The 21,433-nt window shown below is 51.1% G+C and overlaps 4 protein-coding genes across 4 annotated transcripts; 2 read left to right on the top strand and 2 right to left on the bottom strand.

Annotated features, from left to right (window-relative positions):
* Positions 1-951: 951 nt before the first annotated feature.
* PVX_099735 (hypothetical protein) lies at positions 952-1,665 on the bottom strand. Its single transcript, XM_001614746.1, has 2 exons — positions 1,535-1,665; positions 952-1,328 (listed from the first exon to the last, which is right to left on the bottom strand). Exon 2 carries the CDS (start codon positions 1,274-1,276, stop codon positions 1,121-1,123), a length of 156 nt encoding a protein of 51 aa, XP_001614796.1. The 5' UTR covers positions 1,277-1,328; positions 1,535-1,665; the 3' UTR covers positions 952-1,120.
* Positions 1,666-6,825: 5,160 nt separating this feature from the next.
* On the top strand, positions 6,826-8,837 carry PVX_099730 (hypothetical protein; the record flags this gene model as incomplete). Its single annotated transcript, XM_001614745.1, has 2 exons — positions 6,826-8,772; positions 8,823-8,837. The coding sequence occupies 2 exons, from the start codon at positions 6,826-6,828 to the stop codon at positions 8,835-8,837; spliced, it is 1,962 nt and encodes a 653-aa protein (XP_001614795.1).
* A 3,667-nt stretch (positions 8,838-12,504) lies between these two features.
* PVX_099725 (protein kinase, putative) lies at positions 12,505-16,569 on the top strand (the record flags this gene model as incomplete). Its single annotated transcript, XM_001614744.1, has 1 exon — positions 12,505-16,569. The coding sequence occupies one exon, from the start codon at positions 12,505-12,507 to the stop codon at positions 16,567-16,569; it is 4,065 nt and encodes a 1,354-aa protein (XP_001614794.1).
* Positions 16,570-17,190: 621 nt separating this feature from the next.
* Positions 17,191-21,266, bottom strand: PVX_099715 (hypothetical protein, conserved; the record flags this gene model as incomplete). Its single annotated transcript, XM_001614743.1, has 4 exons — positions 17,191-20,453; positions 20,599-20,666; positions 20,887-21,053; positions 21,159-21,266. The coding sequence occupies 4 exons, from the start codon at positions 21,264-21,266 to the stop codon at positions 17,191-17,193; spliced, it is 3,606 nt and encodes a 1,201-aa protein (XP_001614793.1).
* Between the last annotated feature and the right edge of the window lie 167 nt (positions 21,267-21,433).

Below are 21,433 nucleotides of genomic sequence, written 5' to 3'. Positions count from 1 at the left end.
ACCAAACATGAGCACACGCACATCCGAATGGAGCATCCACACTCGGATTTTTTGCCAAAGTACGACAAACGTTTTTCTTAATTATGTATACGTAGAGAATCAAAGAGGGGGCTACCTTTCCTGGGGATGTTTCACCTGCCCGGGGGTTATTATTTATGAACGGCCAATTCAAAAATGGAAAAAAAAAAAACGCGCAAGGGGGCACGAAAATGAGCAAAAATAGGAAAAAAAAAAAAACAGTATGGACATGAACTACACTTCTACATATGTGCATAACCTCATGGAGGTACATAAACAAAGACTCAAATTGTGTAACAGTTAAGCATGCGTGTGCGCATGGGTACGGTTATAAGGACGCCCCCCCCAAGAAACCATACATACGAAGGTGTTTACGAAAACCTTAAACGCTTCACCAGCAGTGAGGGGGGAAAAATTCCTGGTGGTCACTTAAAAAATTAAAAACAGTTCGGTATGGAGGGGGAAAAAAAAGAAAAAAAAAACGCACACATTATGTTTGCAGGGTTTAAGGGGGAAAAGAACAAACAGCACAAGGGTTAGCGACAGGACGGGGGGTTGCTCTTACCCCTTTACGTAAGACTTCAATATGGTAGCATTCTGTGGGAGGTTATTTTGTTCTTCATTTGGGGCACAGTCTAGTAAAATGCAAAAAATGCTAAGCGTAAGGAACGCGCTGCATTTGTATGGCCTACATCATCCCTTCTGGTCATACCTTCCCTATATAACGTAACAGACTTGCTCTGGGGTTACCTTCCCGTTCATTTTGCTTTCTTCTGGTCTCCATCGTACTTCGGGATGCCCGCATTGAGGAAATTAAAACAGGCATACCACCGCTTTAGGGGAAATTTACTGTGTTCCATTGTTTGGCGGTTATTTTGTGGTGCTCACTGTTTGCTAGCCATTTTGTAATATTTTTTTTTTTTTTTTTTTCAATTTCACCTGACCAGGCAAGGAAAAAAAAAAAAAAAAAAGCTGTGCCACGTGTGCGAGTGGGTGATCAGTTAATCCGCTTTCGTCACCGGTTTCATTTCTTTATTCCTTCTTCCTTCTGCCTCACCCCTGCTCCGCAGCCGTGCCATTGGTCCATTTACGACGCACTCGATCAATCTACCTCGAAATAAAAGTCTGGCTTCTTCTTCTTATCATCGGGGACGTTATTTTTGTTGAGCACGAATATCAAGACAATACCTATTATCGGTGAGGTGGCAAAGCACAATTTTAATATCGTCAGGAGGATTGATAAGATCGTGCCTATCATTTTACAAACGAAAGTTGGCTTATACACAGGGGTGGGGAGGGGTAGCAAAGGGCTGTAAAGGTGAAAAAATATTCACACGCGTATGTGTATGTAGCAGGTTACGAAAAGGGAGCATCACAATGCATCACGATGTCCCATTTGGGAAGAATGTGCTCGAGAGGAGCGAACAAAACAGAGCACCACGGCAGTTGCGCACACAAAGGGGTGTATGAGCGCGCCTATAGGCTGGTATACATACGCGCACGTATACTCACTTACGTATGTACTACGCCGAGGTGGGGTCTCCGCTTGGCCACTGACTAAAGGAACGAAGCGAATTTTATTCTAGCAAACGCAAGCAAAGCCGGCTCTTCCTTTTCACTCTCTGAATTACGCGACTATGCAATTGTTTTTAAACATTCCTTTTTTAAAAACCATTCTGCGTTCGTTCCCTTGCAATGCGATTTTTTACTCTTAACATATCAAAACGGTGAAAAAAAAATGAGCGTTTTTGTGATGCTAGCATGCGATGGGGAAAAAAAAATTGCTTAAATGGTGAAGCGGGTTACGCAAGTGGGCACGCGAAGAAGCACATATTGTATACATGCACGATGTATGTATTATATATATATTTGCGCATGTTTGTACTTTTTGCGCTAGCGGCGCTGCGCTGAATATATCAACGCAAATTGCGAAGCGATAAAAAAAAAAAAAAGGCTTTCAAATCGCCAACAAACGATGGCGCCCTTACAACCACACGCAAATAGTTATAAAGCCGAAAAATGGGGAGGAAAAAAAAAAAAAAAAAAAATCCGCGTATTCATTTTGTACGCTATATAGTAGGCATGTTTTTTACCCCTACAAAAGTTTAAAGTTTCTCTGATCGGGAGGCATTAAATGTGCATATGTGTACCACGCCACATCCTTGTGCTTGTACCTTCCAAAAAGAAAAATAAACTGTGAGGATGATAAGATGCGAGCGCCGCGCAGCGTCAGCATTGTGGCTGGCACGTTCAGGTACTCGCCCCTCCCCAGTATAGCAATGACCAAAAAGAAGATGAGAAAACCAATTCGAGGTTTCGCTTTCTCCTGATTCGTTCCCCTTCCCCTTTGCGATTAGCAAAAAATGCGCTTCGCATCTTCTCTTTGGAAGGAAATGCCCAAAAGATACCCCCACTGCATGGTCACCCGTTTAACGCAGCAGTAACAGTAACAGCATCAGCGCAAATAAAAAAAAGAAAAAAAAAAACAGTGCCCACCGTTGGGGGGCAAAAATGGAAAGCTCGTCGTTCCATTACGATTGCAACTTTGGGTTGAACACTCAGGTGAATATTTACCAATGCAATGATTAGCAAATTTGCACATTGCATTGTGCAGAGGTGGGGAGAGAAGAGGGCAATCTTAATTTTTCCTCTTTCAAGTGACGAAAATGTGCGAATCGTTGGGGGGATACGCCAAGTAGCTATGGTGGACAAACGCGCGATTGCCACGTTGAAGGGTGATTTTATATGGGAGGTGTTATCATACCCTGTGTTTGGGGGGGGTTACCAATTCGAGGTGAAATAAAAACCGCGAAATGGCGCGAAGGCACGAAGAAGTACGCGCCACAGACACGATAATGTAAGGAAGAAGTATCCACGCACATGGTCTGGGCGAAGAAGTGTAGGTATTGCCTAGACCATCCTTATGCCACCGTCCCCACCACAGCGCAACGTTATATTGAGAACCTCCTCCCCGCACACTCCGTTTCGAATGAAAAAGTTCCCAATTTTGGTACACTCCTTCGAAAAAGGGTACTTCCCATTTTAAAAAAAAAAAAAAAAAAAATATGCTACGTGGATATTCCCCTTGATGAGCCTCACCAAAGGGGGAAATCATTCCCCACGCAGCGTTTAACCTTTTTCGCTTTTTTTCCCTCACACAAGTGTACGCTAGTTGGGGGTAACATTGCCACGGTTTTCTTCTTCACCGGTGAGGAAAAATAAAATATAAATTGCCACACCGAGCCTATCCCCTTCGATGCGACGATCCGCTTACCACGCAGAACAAAGCTGAACTGTGTGATGATAGGGAGATGCCAAAATGCACCCCTCGCGCAGTCGTCTTTTCGCCTTTTTAACATTCCACGGAGGGTTGATAAGATCTGTTTGTATTACCATATTGTTGGGATAACAGGGGGAAGGAAAAAAAAATAAAAAGAGGAAAGCCGACCACGCGGGGGACTGCCCAACTGGGTAATTAATTTCCTTTTCTGTTAAGCTACCCCTGCGGTGCTATAAAACATTGACATGCACTTCGCACATGCAGGTGCCTCTGCTTCGTAGTTTTGTCCTTCTTTTTTTTTGCCTGCATTTTCTATATTTTACAAATCCGCCATTTTACGCCAACTCGCGGGGGGCACTCACTTGCGCCTTCGCGGTGCGGAAAACGGGAACAAATGGCTCGTAAAAAGCAATGTATATATGCGCAGGGCAGTTTCTGCTCCTTTCGCGTATGCAAGCATGCATGGAGTGAGCGGCGCAAAAAAAAAAAAAAAAAAATACATATAAATTTCATATATATATTATATATACTTACATTACTTATATACGTATGGCGCGGCGCCCCTGCGAAGAGGCAGCGCTGCCTGAAGACCAGCGAGGCATATAAATATCACGCGGGTGGGGGGGATGCGCTAGACTAGCCGCGCCTCTGCATGTAAGCCAGTCATGCATGTCAGTCATGCGTGTCAGTCATTCGTATCAATCATGCATGTAATAAGTATATCCGCGCCGAGGATTCCTACCCCAGGAAGCTACTTAACTGTGAGAAGAAAAAGAGGCAAAAAAAAGAGGTAAAAAAAAAGGAGATAAAATAAAGGAGGTAAAAAAAAGGAGGCAAAAAAAGGAGTTAACAAAAGAAGGCAAAAAAAGAGGCAAAAAAAGGAGTTAACAAAAGAGGAAAAAACGCTTCACTTCCGCTCGCTGGACGCTCAAAGTGCGCAACGAGGACGGCCCAAGGAAGCCAAAAATATGTCTTTCCCCGTCGGCAAAAAAAAATAAAAAAGGGCCAAGTATAAATGAAAGCGCTACATATGACATGCATAAAAAATTAAAATATGCATTTTTCTGTTCACAAATATATGCATGTACTTATTTGTAAATTCGGAACAAATACAAGCTGGTTAAATAAATATGCTGGTGAGCGTCCCTGGGGTGCTCTACGCACTCGCCGCTCATTCGCCCCTCATCCGCCTCTCACTCGCCGCGCACCCTCGCATTGGCGCTTTTAACAAACTCGAGGAAAAGAGGATACTTGGGATGAGGGGAGGCAGCCTTCTTCTTTTCTTCCCTTCAGCTGACTTTTGGCAAGCGACGCGCGGGTGCTCAACGAGCCGCATCCCGGAACAGCTGCTAGTGCATCGCGCGAATAAAATACACATAATAAATAAATACGTAGTAAATACGCAGCGCATACATATATGCAGTCCATCCAGGCAATATTTTTATGCGTGCTCTTTTGCCATATGCGCGTTTGCAAAGCCTCTTCTTTTCATGGCGCTTAGTAAATCATATCGCCGGTATATATTTTATTTATATATATATTTATATATTTATATATTCATAATATGGGCTGCCAGCCTCCCTGCATGTACGAATAGGCCAAAAAAAGGTTTTTAGCGCGCGGGGAGATTTTTGCCATAATAATGTTTCATCTTTCCGCTCGTCGGTCGTTTTATCTCTTTTATTTTGGTTTACTTACCCCTCGCCTGGCATTTTTTTTTTCCCCCTTTGAGTAGTATTATATATATATATATGCATATATTTATTATAAATGAAAATCTCCCTTTTTGGCCTTCCTGCATGAGAAACCAGCCGCTCTTTTTTTTTGTTCGCGTTTTTGCGCTTTATTCGCTTATCCTTCGTTTTTCACGCGTTTGTATTTTTCCGCTTGCATTCTTCGCGCTTTTCGCGTTATTCATATTGCCTTTATATCCCTCTATTTAGCCTTACATTTTTTACGCATTTTTTTTATGCATTTTTTTTATGCATTTTTTTATGCATTTTATGTCCCTTTTTATATGCCCATTTTTATATGCCCATTGTTATGTACATTTTTATATGCCCATTTTTACGTACATTTTTGTATGCCCATTTTTACGTACATTTTTGTATGCCCATTTTTACGTACATTTTATTTTTGCGCGGCATGCTCCTGCGCCTGGTTTCCCGTTTGTACGTGCGCTCCATTCGCCCGCCCGCACGCACGTTCGTACTTTTGCGTCCCCCAAGCATACGCGTAACTCCGCGCTTGCCTGATGAATGAGGCGAACCCCGGGGGGAGGAAGGAAAACTCCCCCGGCAGTAGCACCACTGGCAAAGGTGGCTACATGCCATATGCATGTATATATATATATATATACATACATACGCACGTACGTACATACGTGGATACACTCACATACGTCCGCTTACATGCGCATACGTGAGCATGCTTTTGCCTACCTTCTAGTACCTACCACGCACTGCCTTCCCGAAGGCCCCACCCCCTTTGGCCGGGCCACGAGCACGCAGCGAGCTCAGCGCGCGCGTTTATGTACATACATACGTTCCTGCGTACATGCGAGCTGTGCGTTTTTTTTAAATTAGGCGTCGCGTTAGCTGGATAGCAGCTGACCATCCGGTTTGCACGCCCTGCCTTTTTTTCCCCAAACGGATGGCCGCATAAACGCACAAACGTACGAGCGAACGGACGCTACTAAATTGCTGCTTTTTCTTTTTTTTTTTTTTGCACCATGCGAACGGCACTTTGGCCAAGGCGCTGATTTGCTATGCATGACTGCCCAGGTGCACGTGTACGCGTACGTGCGCCGCGGCTACATGCGTACGTTGTGAAGCTGCTGCATGCGGAACGGCTGCATATTGTTTAACGCCTTGACGTTGTGTGGCGGAGAACAAACGAATCAACCCAATGCGGTAAAGGAATCCTCGTGGGGGCTGCTTTGTTTGTTCCTCCCCTGCAGGTTTGGCCGAACATGCACCTTCCCGAATCTGCGCGATTGCGTAATTTCTCCCACGTAGCACATCCATGAAGCACTTCTGCCAAACGGCACCCCAGGACTGAGACCATTTTTTTTTTTTTTTTTTGCGTGGCATACGTAAAGGTGAAAATCCGCCACGTGTAGATGTAGGTACCCATCGAGCTTGCGTTTGAAGAGGCACCCCCCCCATAAGTGTGCCCATTTATGCAATTTTAGCAACCCCCCATCTACACGTGTTATTCGTTTCCTCTGGCACTCTGCTCCCTTTTCTTCGGTTGAGCAACAGAACTCACCCAGCACAGCCCAAGGCTCACCAAAAATAATGCTCGCAGTGGACAAAGCGGATGTGTTTTAGAGAACCTCCAGTAGGAAACACACCATGACAGCGAATGCACGTACCCTAATGAGGAAATTTATTTGAACGGTCACCCAAATTCCAACAGAGCTCCTCCAATAGAGCTGCTCCAGCAGAGCTCCGCCAACGGTAGGAGCAGACGGTGACTCGCGCATCCCCCCCCTTGTGGAAGAAGCCCAAAATGATTTTCGGAGAATGAACAAAGCTTCGTCAGCTACGTATTTAGAAGATTGCCTTTTGCGGGGGTTAGCGCGGGAGGACCTCCAGAAGGTGCACGCGCAGCTGGCGGAAGAGGAGCAGCGGGAGGAGCGGCAGCATCAGCAGTATCAGCAGTATCAGCAGTATCAGCAGCGGGAGCAGCATCCGCATCAGCAGCTGCGCGGAGAAGAAGACGAAGAAGAGGAAGAAGACGAGGAAGGTGAGGCAGGCGAGGTAGACGAGGCAGACGAAGAAGGTGAAGAAAGTGGGGCCCCTCTCAACAACGCCCACCGCGACAGTAGGAACGATTTCTTTGGAGAAAATCCCCCAACCCATGGGGGCAGCGGCAACGAGTATATGCTTAACTACTTAAACGCGTACATAAGTAAAAATATAAGGCACAGTAAAACCCCGGGAAATATTAACCAGCCAAATTTCCTGACTAGCCAAAGTGCAGGCAACATGAGAAGTGGAGACCCGACCAGCATGACCCTCATCGAGAGTGACCAGCATGACCAGCATTGCATGAGAAACTTCCTCAAAGGCACGGATGGAACGGATAAGGGTGGCTACCCTTTACACGACGGACAGGTCGCAGCCAACGTTCGCTACATGCTAATCCCGAATGAGAGTGAGCGGAAGGAAAAGGTGGGCTGGAGTGAAGGCAAAGAGAACGGAAGCCTGAATGGACGCAAAGAGAACGGAAGCCCGAATGGACGCATAAGCAACTTTATACACACGGAACTACAGAACGGCTGCGCGGACGACAGGGGGTATGTGTCAAACAGGAGTAGCCTGATGAATGGATCGAGTGGCTCAGACCAACGAGTGAAGAACCAACACGACTGGGAAAGAGCAGCAGCTGTGCTGGCGGAGGACGTGGGGAACATCTTTGTGAATAAGTTTCCCCCAGGCGGGATGGGAGTCATCACCGGTGGTTTGAGGCATCAGAGCGGCATGCACAACGCCCAGAAGGATTTCGCCGATGTGGGCATGTTTGGTGGGGAGGGGGGAGCCAGCCGGTCGTTCGTCAGTGGGGATTACGTGGATGGAAATTATTCGCTTAGAGATTATACAAGCGGTTATCATGTGAATAACCCCCACGTGGGCTCCCTCCAGGCCAGCGGCGAGGCCTCAAATCTGAGCGGCCCCGTGAACCCCCCCCCGAACAACGCCAGAGAATGCGAAAACTACAAACTGTCGCCGAGTGGAAGTGAAAACGTCTCCCCGAGTAAGAAGCCGAGTGAGTGCCATCAGCCCCAGGGGATGTTCCTCAACAGCATTGGGGGGGGAGGCGATAAATGGGGAGTCCCCAGTTTGAAGGAGGACCCTACTATACTAACCGACTGTGAAAAAGCGAACCGTCCAAACAGGAAGGCAGGTGAAGTACCCCCAGTAATGACCCACTCAAATCAGTGGGTGAGGGGACAACAAAAGGAAAACTATCGAAGCTTCCTTTATGTGATTAATAAACGAATGGAGATTTTCTCCAAAGATAGGAATGTCCTTGCTATAGAAAAAATGAACAAGCCGGGGTTCCCTTCCGAGAGGAATCCACCACTTAGCCGTAACAACCCTGTGTGTGGTAGTAACGCAGCTAAGGGAGGACCCCCTTTGGGAGGAACGAAAGTGAACCCAGAGGGGAGGGAACAAGACCCTATCGATGATATCGCTGGTGCATCCGCGGTTAATGCGAACTGTCATGGAGGCTTCTTACATAGCGAGCCAAACGAAAGTTACCTAAACGGAAACGTGAAAGGGGTGCAACAAGAGCGGCGACAGCACATGCTGCAGCAGTGTTATGAGGGGAATGCGGCTTTTGGGGGTAGGCAGGGTGGCACGTCAGGTGGCCATTCCCGCCGGGGTTCCTTCGCAGGGGGCGGATCTCATCCAAATGGGTTGTTGCACACCCACGGGGGGGACATCTCCAGGGGGAACACCTCCGTGGAGGCGAACGCAATGAGGGACCTGGAAATGCTGGGCGGGCAGGGGAGCAGCGCATCAGATAACTGCCCCGGGAGTATCGGCCCGGGCAACAGCTTAAGCAACTGCTATGGGGACGACCCCCCCGAGGTGGCCAAGTTAAACGGCGTGAATTTCTCCAATCACGTGGATGTGCTAAGTGAGGAGTTAAATTTCATCGAGGAGGGGCTAGTGGGCCTCCGGAAGGGGGGCAAGATGGGAAGCCCCCGCGGTGAGCATGGTGGTGAGCATGGCGGTGAGCATGGCGGTTACGGTGAGTGTGGAAGGTTCGCAGGGATTGGCATCCCTCGTAACCACGCCGAGCTCGCCGACTCGCAGTGCGCAAACTTCGGCTTCGAAAAGGGCGCCGGAGCGGCCACGAGCGCGGGGGAGGAGGAGGACAGCGGCACCAACCGGAATAGCGGAGGTGGCAATGAGAATTGCTCCAGCAGCAGGAGAAGCAGCCGCGAGCACAGTTATAATAACAACGACCCCTTTAATGTGGATGCCTTCGCAGGGGACTCATTCATCGTCGATACCTTTCGCAACGACCCATTTGGGAGCGACCCCTTTGCCGGCGATTCTTTCTTTAATGATCCCTGTGGGAAGGACGGGCTGTGCCTCAACCAGATAGGCACCTACAGCGAGCACAACGAGTATTACGCCAACGTGCACGGCAATGATAATGAGGACAGTGCGATCGACCATGTTAGCAACAATGCGACGCTGAACGACGATTACGTGTTTGCAGCGAGTGGAAAGAACCACCACGATTTAGAGGATGGAGTGGCTCCGAAAAGCAGCCAGGCGCACTTAGAAAACGGAGGCTACCTCTTCGCAGGCAGTAGCAGCGGCAATAATAATTGTCTGCCCATAAAGGAGGCGTGTAAGGGTGGAAACACCTTCGCCAGCTCGGTCAGTGGCCCCCCCCACCAGGACGATTTCATTTGCGACCATGTCGAAACGGCCAACGCGAGTGAAATAACGTGCCAGCTTCTCCACGAAAGTGACAGCAGTGAGGGGTGCGCGAGCCGAGGCAAGGGGAAAGGAAAGAGCAGCAACGGGGGCAGCGATGGAAGAAGCCACGATAGCAGCACCACCGGCGGGGAGGGGAGCAGAAGCATGTTCAGGGACGCCCACCCGGGGAAGGCACCAAATTGCGCACAAAAGGAAAACGCAATGGAGGGGTGCGTAAAAGAGGGTCGCCAAAAGGATGATCACGCAAATGGGGAAGACCTAATTGTGAAGGATGTACCCCCCAGCGCTGCAACAAGTGGCCCCTTCACCTTTGGCAGCTGTGTCATCCGTCTGAAGGGAGGTAATAATACCCCCCGAAGTGGGTCTCCCCCGGTTGGGAATCGCTTCGCCAGTGAAAACCAGGCGGCAGTGCCTGCAGCGGGAGGAGGGGCCGCCCCCTCCCCGGAGGATGAATTTCCCCGCACAAGGCAGAAAATTGAAAGGGCCATTACCCCCATGGAGAGGAGTAGCGGGCCAGACATAACTGTCAGTGACAGATCTGTCGAGTGCCCTCGGGGAGAGAGCGGAGGGGATGGAAAAAACGGCCACACGGAAGTGCCCTCCCGTGTTCAAGAGAGGAAGGTCTGCCCAAGTCACGTTAGAGAGGAAGTAAGCAACAAGGGGGAGCATACCCTTGGGAGGAACCCATTTGAGGGCATACCCCTTGGGAGGAACCCATTTGAGGGTATACCCGTTCGGAGGAACCCTTTTGACGGCACAACCTTTAGGGGCAATTCCCACCACGCAGATGTGAAGTTAACCCACGAAGGGCACCCCCTCGTGGACCGAAGTTTTCCAAAAAACGGAGTTACCATCAGCACGAATAGCGTCATCACCCATGGAAGCAGCATGGTGGGAAGTGAAGAATGGGTGCACTTGAATGGGGAGTACACCCAGATGGACTACCTAAACGTGGCAAAAGCGAAGAGGGTAGGCACCCCCCTAAACGTTAGCAGCAACAGCGGAAGGAGTGCCCATAACAGTTTGGCGGCGAATGCGAAGAGGAAGGGGGATTACACCCCTGTGAGTCATTTGAGGGAGTTTTGCGGCTTTGGAGAGGTCCCATCTTCTGCCCATCATGGGAGTTTGCAGGGAATGCAAGGCGACTCTGGGGTGCAGCACCCCACGCGAGATGCAAATGCAGAAGAGGGAACCATCGGCCGATCGCACCAATGGAACAATGAACGAAGCTATAATTATGCCCCCGCCTTACTTTGCGGAAGCGCTAATGAAACGAAGAACTTGCTCACCAATTTTTTTGATGCGGTGGAAGCGGGTGCCCTGAACCAGAGTGAAGTGAAGAACCAGAAGGAGAAGATCCCCCCGATGGTCGATCGCCCCAACCATGGTGGCAGCACGCCAAACCACCTAACGAATGGAAATCCGATTGATGTGTTCAGCGGTGCGAGTCAGTTCCGCGGGGTGAAGAGCCTGGGCACGATGGAGATCCTGAGTGGGGGCATCCCAAATGGGGAAGCCTCCAATGGGGCAATCCCAAATGGGGGAGTTCCAAACGGGGCCATTCCAAATGGGTCCATCCCCAGTGCCGCTAACCCCCTCGTGAACCGAAATGGAGAGGGCGACGCGCTGCAGAAGGCGGCAGGCCCCGCCCCGAAGAACGTGAGCATGGCGGAGAGTCACCTACCCCACAAGAACTTCCCCCTCATGCAAACCACCAGAAACAGCAACGTGGTACACTCCATTGTTTATAACCCGAGCAAGCTGCTCATTAATAAACACATTCACGCGAGTAAGTGTATGAACGGCAAGGTGAAACTTATGAATAGTGGAAGTGGTGGCCCACATGGCAGCAACAGTAGCGGGGGGAACCTTTGGGGAGACTGCCGACCAGGTGGTAGTCCTCCAAATGTAGGTGGTCCCAACGTAACGCAAGTTGGCAGCGAAAACGGGAACTACCTCCCCGTTGCAGGGGGTAACTGTGGTGGTGGTATGTCTATGCCCCACAGAAAGGGGAATAATAACCCTCCTGCAGAGGGGAAAGCGAAAGGGAAATTTATCACCCCAACGTTGATGGTCAGTGGTGGTGAGAAGGCACACATGACGAGCAGCCCAATGGAAGAATGTAGTAGTAACCTCGTGATGGCACCCCACGGAGGAATCACCCATACAGCGATGAGTGGGGCGGCCACCAACTGTGCAAGCAGCTCGCCAAATGAACACCACTCAAGTGTACCTTTCAATAGAGCAGCAAACGGAGGAGGACTCCCCTTTTACATCCCGGAGAGTAAACACACCCGTGGGGGTAACTACCCTAACGGTGGCAGTCAGGACAGCTTGGAGAGGAAAGATTCGTTCAGCAGCAACGGAGAAGTCGGTGGCAGCTTAAGAGGCAGAACTGTTCTGCACGACGATGGCAGCAGTGGTAGCAGTACGATGGTGGAGCAGAGGCAGCTCAACCCATCGTGCAGCGACCAAGAACAGAGTGCAAATGGGATCAGCGGGTTTATAGCCCCTGGCACGATGACGCCATATGCAGGGGGTGGCAGTGGTGGCAATTGTAGCGGTGGTGGTGTGGCCATCTACTCCTCGCCCACCAACGGGGGAGGGACGACGACCCCCTCTCAAATGATGCCCAGCCATAAAATGAGCAGCTTCATAATAAATGAAAATCTGAGTAACGTTCTGTTGAGCCAGAATTTTAATAGCTTTTTTAATAGCGCCCGAACGAACATACAGATGCAGGGAGGGGGGAGCAGCGGTGGGTTGTATGGAGGCGTCGGCGGGGGGGTTCCCAGCGGGAATGGCTCCAGTGCGCAGGGTGTGGTGATCCCCCCGAGGAAGAACGAACCTATGTACAGCGGTGTCGTTAGCGGTGTGATTAGCGGTGTGATTAGCGGTGTGATTAGCGGCCTGGAGAGCGGCTTGAAGAGCGGCATGGAGAGCAGCCTAAAGAGCGGCTTGAAGAGCGACGTGGGGGAGGGGAAAAGGAGCAACCTGTGCGAAACGGTCAGCACCTACTGTAAGGAGAACTCAAACGATGCGTCCAAAATAGGCGAAGGCCTCTTTCAGGGAGGCGGCTCGATGGGCGTCATGCCCATTGAAGGTGTGAAGGACGATCAGCTGCCACATCACCTCGCCCCCCCCAAAGTGACAGACCCGAACAGTAACAAGCATGCCAGTTGTGTTGACAGCCAGAAAATGAGGAAGGACGTAAAGGCAAATAAAATGATGGAGGATGTAAAGACCAGCAAAATGATGGAGGCACATGCGAACCACTCATTTGTGAGCGGCAAAAGTGGGCACTTGAGTAGCGGCAGGTTCAATGAGTACTCGAAGCAAATCGCGGAGGAGCATTTCCAAGGGGACGTGAACCCTAACCCTAGTGAGCAGAACGGAGGCGGACCGTTTGGTGAGGGGAAGCCCGGCATTCCGCACTACGCGAAGGGTGGCGGGGCTGGCGGCGTTAGTGGGGTTGGCGGTGTTAGTGGCAACGCCAAGGACGATGGCAGCAGCGTGGACGACCTGCCGAAGGAACGCTTTTTCCTCGGCGGAGGCAACCGAGTGGGCAACCAAAACGGGCCCGCCACCCCCCAGTTCCGAGAAAGCTTTGTGCGCAACAATAAGAATGTCTATGTGAAGGCTAGCAATGGAGAGGTAAGGGGATCCGCGGGGGCGAGGGACTATAACGGTCCGATGCAAAGCGGGTTTGACGATAGAGGAGATGCTGTTCCTTCCGTGGCGGCTTCCCCGATGGGAGGGGCGAGACCCTTCCGGAAACACCCGATGAATCACAGCCGGGGTAGCGGCGAACAGAGAATCGAGGACCAGGGCGGGCACTACGGGCACAGAGCGGAACTCGCTCCGGTAACGGTAGACCCCGAAAGAGCGTGCAAGGAAGAGGAGACCAATGCTGCCAAAGTTCAAGAGAGGAGGTACGCCGTGCAGGCCGAGGTGCTGACGAAGCGGGCGGGTAGCATAGGCCAGGAGAACACGGTGAGCAGCAGCACCAACAGTGGCAGCAGCAACAACGGCAGTAGCAATTATAGCGGCGGGGGAGGCCACTACGCGGTTGGCGGTAATTACGCAGTTGGGGGGAACCACCCGGTTGGTGTTAACTACCCCGTTGGTGGCAACTTCCCGGCTGGCGGCAACTACCCCGTTGGTGGTAATTTCCCGGTTGGCCCCCAGAACGCGTACCCCCATGCCAGCCTGAACAGCGCAGACGCGAACAACGTGATGATGGCCATGATGCAGAACCCAATGAATTGCAGTGCAGGTGTCGTAGCGAGCCACGTTAGGAAGGGAGCACCTGTCGGCGCGGCAGCAATCCCAATCGGACTAGCCCCAGGCCACATGGCACACAGCCCAAGGGGCATCAACAACGATAGCAGCGTTCCAAACGATTTGTTACTGAAGGGGAAAAATTTCGAGGAGCTCATATGCAGCAAGGGCTACGTCCCGAGTAGGTACCCCCACCATGCGTATAACAATGTGAGTCCGAAGATGGCTAGCCCGCTCCAGGGCGCGCCAAGTCCCCAGCACTATGCAGTGCATGCCGGGGTTAGCGGCGGTGTGAGCGGCTCCTTGAATGGCAGTGTGCATGGCGGGATTCATTGCGGCCTGCAGAACGGCCTGGAGAGCAGCCTACATGGCGGAGTCCCTAACGTGCCGCTCAACATCCCCGCCTGCGCGGGCGGCCCCGCCAAGCACAACGAAGATTTGAGAATGGCAGGAGAAAAAGGTAACCTCAAGATGGCAGTCAACAGCATGAGCATGAGGTCTCCCGTGAGCCGAGAAAGCCCAGTGATTCGAGACAATCCAATTTGTAGAGAGAACCCACTTTGCCGAGACGTCGCGGCGTACAACTCCGTGGGGGGCATTTGCTGCAACAGGAACAGCAGTGTGGTCACCCCGACGAGCGGAGCAAATGTCAACGGTGGCGGACCCGGAGCAGGATGCGCCAGCAACAAGATGCTAGCGCGAAATGTAGAATCCTTTAATTACCTTATGAATAGCGAGCAGCCAGGAAACCACCTGATGCAGCAACACGCGCTGGAGAAATGCTCGAAGAATAGGGGCTTGTTAAATAGTAACTTAAAAATGGATGCTAGTAAAGGCTGCGCAAAGGTTAGGAGTGCACATCAGCAGAGTGGTTATGCGCACCTCGTGGTGCAGCCTAATGGGGACGTACGGAAGGGGGGACCCCCTCCCCTGGCGATGGCAGGAGGGGCGGGAGGAGTGGCAGGAGTGGTAGGAGCGCCTGTAGGAGTTACCGGAGGGGCAATGCTTTTGCACAACCAGAACGGAGGCCTCGGCGAGTACGCACAGCATTACTATGAGCAGCAACATCTGCCCCTCCAGGCGTACTCTCCCCACCAGGGGTACTCTCCCCATCAGATGCACTCCCCACATCAGGGGTACTCCCCCCACCAGGGGCACCCCCCATGCGAAGCGGAGCGCGGGCAGCACGCCAAGTACCTCTCGAACAGCAGCGACCTGGCCATCAAAAAGAAGGAGTACGAAAACGTCTTCCGCCTATCGAAAAACCAGCTTCTAAATCTGGAGAATGAAATAAGGTATTTAAAATCGCTAGCTGCGTATAATATAAAGCCGAAGGATTTGTATTTCGAGACGTTCGAGGAGGCGGACGTTTTTACGTACGACGGCGGGGTTAGCGCAGTTAGCGGAGGGTGCAACGGTGGCGTGATCAACAGAGGCTGCAACGGTGGCGCAGTTAGCCGAGGGTGCAACGGTGGTGGGAGCCCGAATGGAGATTGCTGCTATTACCCCCACCAGCAGCACCCAGGGGGAGCGAGTTGCGCGGACGGCGGCGGCTCCCCCCCGGGCGGGAAACTCAAAAGGGAAAGGAGGAGGACCAAACTGTATACGAACAGATTTAGCAGCAAGCTAAAATACACGGTAATCGAGGAGGGGTCCTTCGGAGTGGTATACAAAGGGTGGTACAAAGGAATGCATGTAGCTGTGAAAGTGCCAGTGGATAAGATGGCCAGACAGGACCCCTACGGATTGACCAAAAGATCCATCAACGAGTGGAAAATACTCTCCAAGTGTGACCACCCAAATATAATTAAATTATGTGGAGGGATTATTCACAGCTATTTTGACATTTGGCTAGTCACCAAACTTGTTAACGGATTGGATCTCCACACAATAAAAAATAATATGAAGAAAGACGATAAAGCAATGAGCATTGATGTGTCTTTGAAAATGTGTAGACAGCTAGCCAATGTTATTAACTTCTTACACACCCCCATAAAAAATAAAAAAAATGTAATAATCCATAGGGATATAAAGCCAGAAAATTTAATCGTAGATAATGATTGGAATATACATCTGTGCGATTTTGGAGATTCTGAAGAATGTGAAGATGGGATTGTAACCAATGTATCTGGTGCTACGTGGATTTATGCTCCTCCTGAATTGTTAACGTGTCATCCGTTGAAGCAGAGTAGCGATTATAACTTTTTGGAGCATACCAAGTTATCTTATAAATGGGATATCTGGTCTATGGGATGCGTTTTTCAAGAGATGATGAATTTGCCTTCCCCCTTCCAGCATTACATTATAACCTTTGATGAGTCGGACCAGATTTATGAAAAGCTGGTGGATGTTTTCACGAGGAAGTTGCCTCCCTGTATTCACTCGAAAATTGAGAACTCCCCCTTCGCGGACATCATCCGGCTGTGCTTGAACTACGACCCGAACTTGCGCCCCACGGCGTCCGAAATTGTGCAGCTGCTGAACCAGCCGGATGAGTACCTCCTGCTCAAGAGGGCGTAGCGGAGAAGGAGAAGTAGAGGAGGAGGAGGAGAAGAAGAAGTAGAGGAATGAGAGGGGGGCTACCCCACCAGTCGCCCCGGTGACAGCGCTCCGCGCGCCTGTTTTTTTTTTTTTTTTTTTTTTCGTTATACTCGCCCCACATCGGGCATGTTCACATTCATTTTTACGCCTGTTTTACGCCCATTTTTACCCCTTTTTTATACGCCCATTTTTACCCCTTTTTTATACGCCCATTTTTACCCCTTTTTTATACGCCCATTTTTACCCCTTTTTTATATGCCCATTTTCACCCCCTTTTTATACGCCTTCACGCCACCCATTTAACAGCCAACTTTTCATCAACATTGACCCCATCAACCCACTCGGACGAAAAAAAGTTGCCACGAGTGAACAAAGTGCCATGCGTTGGAGTTAAAAGAAAGAAAAAAAGTCCCGCTCGTTTATGCCAAGCGGACACACGCATAGGCGCACCCCCACTGGTGAGGGTGGGGGCAGCCAAAAGGAGTCGTCTGTGCCAATCCCTTTCGCAGTGCAGCTGTTCGGAAGGTTCCTGTCAGCGGGTGCCGCTAATCTGTGTCCCCACGCTGAGCTGTTAGGAGCCATTATGGGCCATTATGGTTACTATGGGCTACTATGCCCTGCCGAGCGGTCGAGCAGGCGCCCGAAGTGCCTGCACAGGTAGGCCGAATCGGGCCTGCAAGTGGGTTCCGGGCTCAGGCACTGGCGCATGACCAGCAAGACGTTGCTCACCACCAAGTGGAAGAGCTTCCTATTAGGGAACCTCCCATGCAATTTGTCCACATCGATGTGTAGGTATTTCTGGTGAAAGCAAGTGGACGTCCAAAAGAAGGATGGCATGAACTCGCTCATCAGGGGAGGCCCACCAAACAGAACTTCGTGCATAACAACCCCAAATGCGTAGACGTCACATTTGGCGGTACATTCTTCTTCTCTTAACACCTCTGGAGCAGCATAGGGGTCATCGCAACGGACAGTTCGCTTCTCAAATTTTTTGGCTTGGAAGAGCAACAAAGGAGAGGTCACCATGGCCTTTATATTTTTAACTTCATTCATGCAGGTTATGTACGGAAGGGGCAAATTCATTTTCTCTCCCTCCGGGGGGGTGCAGCCCCCGATCCGTTTGCTCCTGACACGATTTGAGTGCCCGTTTGGGATTCCCCCTTTCTCGGCCTCTCCCCAGGGGTAGAAGCGGCAGCAGCGGCACCACCGCTCATTCGGTCCGTCGAGGCGAGCCCCCCCCGAGGCGCTCAACTTATAATCGTAGTAACTCTCTATGGAGGCCTTCTCAAAGTTGCACAGCTTGACGCCTCCCCCGTCTTCAGACACGAATATATTTTTGCTGCTTATATTCCCATGCACGACGCGCTTGCTGTGCAGGTAAAATAAGGCAGCCGCGATTTCGTAGAAAAGGCGGATAACGCTCTCGTTCGTTAGGGCCTTCCTACCTGCCCCACTTCGCCCCTCCGCTCCACACGTTTGCCTCTGCCCCCGCTGCGCATCACATCCACCGCGGATCGCATCGCGAATCGCATCGTGGAGGCACATCCCCCTGAGGCACTCGAACACCAAACCGAACTTTTCCTTCTTCCTGCTTATAACGTTGCCTATGTATTTGATCACATTGGGGTGCCTCAAATTCGAGAGGACGAAGTGCTCCTTCATGAAGGCGGTTCTTCGTTGGATCCTCTCCACCAGGGTGGCCGCTTCGTCATGGGCGTCTTGCCTTTGTGCGTCTTGCCTTTGTGCATCGTCCTCCTTCGCGACATCCTCCTTCGCGTCCTGCTTTACACTTCCCCCCCTTTGGTGGTTTCCCTCCGCTTGGGCCCTGGGGGGGAGGCCCCCCCCCTTCAACCGCCTAAACACCTCGTGCGCCTCCAAACTGGCCAGGTTACTTCTGATGCTGCCCCACCCGTCCAAGATGCTCTCCCCTATGTTGCTAAGCTGCTGCTCGTCCAACAGAAACTTGTGTGCGGCGCTCAGGAGGGGATTACCCAAGTGGGAGTGCATCCCTTCGGAGGTTCCATCACCACAGGGAGAAGCACTCCCTTCTTCATTCCTAACTGTGCTGGAGTCCCCATTTGGTGCGGCATCATCCGGCTTATCACATGGCGCTTCCCTGCCAGATTGGCCCCTTTGTCCCTCCTTCCCCGAAAACATTTTCAGCCTCACAGGTGCATTTGCATAGTAACACAGGTATGATGCCCCCTCCCCAGGGCTGTGTCTTCCCAACCGACTGAGCACAACCAGCTCAGATTTGGGCAGAGAGCTGAAGGTTAGCAGTGCATCCCCAGTTATGTTCCCCCAGGGGACGAGCATCTGCAGATACATGTCATGTAGACTGCTAAAGGCGTTTACAAAATTCAGTAGAAAGTACATATGCTCATGCTTGTCTACGCCCAGCATCTTCAGCATGTTTCGGTTGAGCGTGAAAAAGTGGAAGCCGCTAATGTGGTTGCCCTTGAAGGCCGCAATGTACTTGTGCAGGCCGAACAGGCGCAGGAGAACAAATATGTGGTAGCTCCTCCAGTGGTAAATGCACTCGATTTGGTTCTTCTCGTTTTTCCGCTGCAGGTAGGTTAGCAGGCGCATGGCGGTTGGCCGTGTTAGCGGTGATGGCGGTGATGGCGGTGATGGCGGTGATGGCGGTTTTTTCGCCCTGTGGCTCCGCCTTTGCACCCGCGGCATTTCCTTTCCCCGCCCCGCGACGGCCTTTCCGCGGAGTGTGCTCCGAACAAGTGCCGCTTTCCCTGTCGAATGGACGCTACCCCACTGGGCACCCCTACACTCTGCAGTCCACTCACTGGGATCATTCGATAAGGCACCTTCTCCTTTGGGCCCCCCACCCACAAGTAGCTTATACAGTTTGGACCTCCTTCCTTTCCGCTGTCTCCTCTGTGTTATTATCCTCTTTTCGCTTGCACCCCTGTTTGAGTGGAAAACGGGGCGAATCGCCGCCGTTATCGCCGCCGTTACTTTTTGCTTCACTTTAAAGTGTCGTTCGAGGGAAGAGGCACTGGAGGGAGTCACGTCCGGGCAAAACTCGCTGCCGCTCTCCTCGTCGGACTTATAAAGAAGATGCGTCGATGTAAGGTGAGGAATGCACTTGAAAAAATCATTTGAGTTATACAAACGGCTTGCACCCCTGATGGAGGCCTCCACAAAGAGGGGACTTCTCCCCTCATTACTTGTTTGATGCCTTGTTGAACGTTTTGCTGCCTCCCTCGAGGGGAAATCCCCCCGTGGGTCCTTATCCTCACCAAATGGAAAAACATTACAGCCATTGCGCTGGTTGGTCTCCCCCTTGGAGGGGGAATTCCAAACTGAGTCATCCGTGCTGCCCACACTACCGTCAGGGTGTGTCTCCTCCCCTCTTCCTCCTTTCGCCCCTTTGCTAATTAGCCCCTTCAGAAAGTTTATCCTCGATTCGTAGTTTACGTAGCTTAGGAAGCCTCCACTTGCGCCTCCATTTATGCCTCCACCTATGCCTCCATTTGGACGCTCGCTTCTCCCCCCCTTGGCAAAAAACTGCCCAAACGACTTGTCTACGCCGAAGAGGTGGCGAAAAATTTGCTGGCGCACCAAACGTGAGATGCTGCTGTCCGCGTACAGGGGGAAAAAGGCGCCCAATTTTTCCTTCAAAAAAAGTTTATCCTTTTTGTAACAGTGAAGAAATACCTCCATATTTTTGGTAATTTTTATTTTGCATTTTTTCCTATTCGACTCGAACAAGCAAAAGTTATAACTGGTGTTTTTTTTTAATATGCCCACTCCATTTATCAGTCCGAATTTGTACGTCCCCAGGAAGAGCTGCTCATTCGCGTAGGTGCATCCAAACCCGTGGGAGATGTTGTTCAGCCATTCGCCTGCACGGTTCAGAAGTTTTTTTCGCATTTGTGATTTATTATTATTTTTTTATTTATTATTTATTTTTTGCCAGTGAGCGGGGGGGAAAGACCCGCTGCGCAAAAATGGCACTGCCACTCAATTGGCGGCCACTGGCGCACTCACCTGAGTAGACAATTCCCCACGAGTTATACAACGTCCCGTAGCCGCTTTTCGCGTTTTCGATCCATTCGCTGCAGGGGAAGGGGGGTGAAGAGGATTCATTTGGTGACTACAGGTGTGGAGCGGGCAGGTGAATGGGCCCCGCTCCGAGGGTAAGTCACCCAGAAGAGGGTACACATAAGAGGGTACACACACATAATAATATATGTGCATCTTCTGTGCAGCCGCTTCTACATTCCCGTGCGGTGAACCCCAGCCAGTCCCCACGCTGAGCCACCCCCGGGGACTCACCCCTGATAGACGCTCCCAATCTCCTTGTAGACGTAGTAGCCATAGCCGTGCCGCTTCCTGTTCTTCGTCGTGCCGATGTAAACATCCCCATTTTGGTATTCTAGCTTTGGGGGGAAGAAAAGAAAAAGAGTGCGCGAGGTGTAGCCGAATGGGGCAATCGTTGGCAGCTGATTCGCGGCATATTGGCAGCACATTGGCAGCAGCTCAGCAGCAGTGTGCGTCGGGGGAGCCGCAAAGCAGTGCAGATAGCCGCATCACACATGCGCACTAACAATTTCGTCGAAGGGCTGGTGGGATAATATATCCCGCACGTGGGCGTAAACGAAGTCGTCTCGATTTTTACACTTCCTGAGGTAATCTTCCCTCCGTATTCTCTGCATGGTGCCTCTCGTCTGGGGAAAAGCAGGACGCCCACATTAGCGTGCGCAGAGTTAAGGGGGGAACTGCACAGAGGGGTGCGCCCCGTTTCTTCCCGTTCCTTCCCGTTCCTTTTCGGTTTACGCAAAACGCTTGATGTGAAGAAGGCGGTTTTAAAAATACAGCCCTA

This window comes from Plasmodium vivax, chromosome 7 (assembly GCF_000002415.2).
Source record: "Plasmodium vivax chromosome 7, whole genome shotgun sequence".
Classification (NCBI taxonomy): Eukaryota; Apicomplexa; class Aconoidasida; order Haemosporida; family Plasmodiidae; genus Plasmodium; species Plasmodium vivax.
The sequence above is the reverse complement of the archived record's forward strand: the minus strand, read 5'-3'. Positions and strand labels throughout refer to the sequence as shown.

Bases quoted from the DNA above. Each gene is read 5' to 3' on its own strand.
- PVX_099735 (XM_001614746.1), bottom strand. From the start codon at position 1,276: ATGATAGGCACGATCTTATCAATCCTCCTGACGATATTAAAATTGTGC.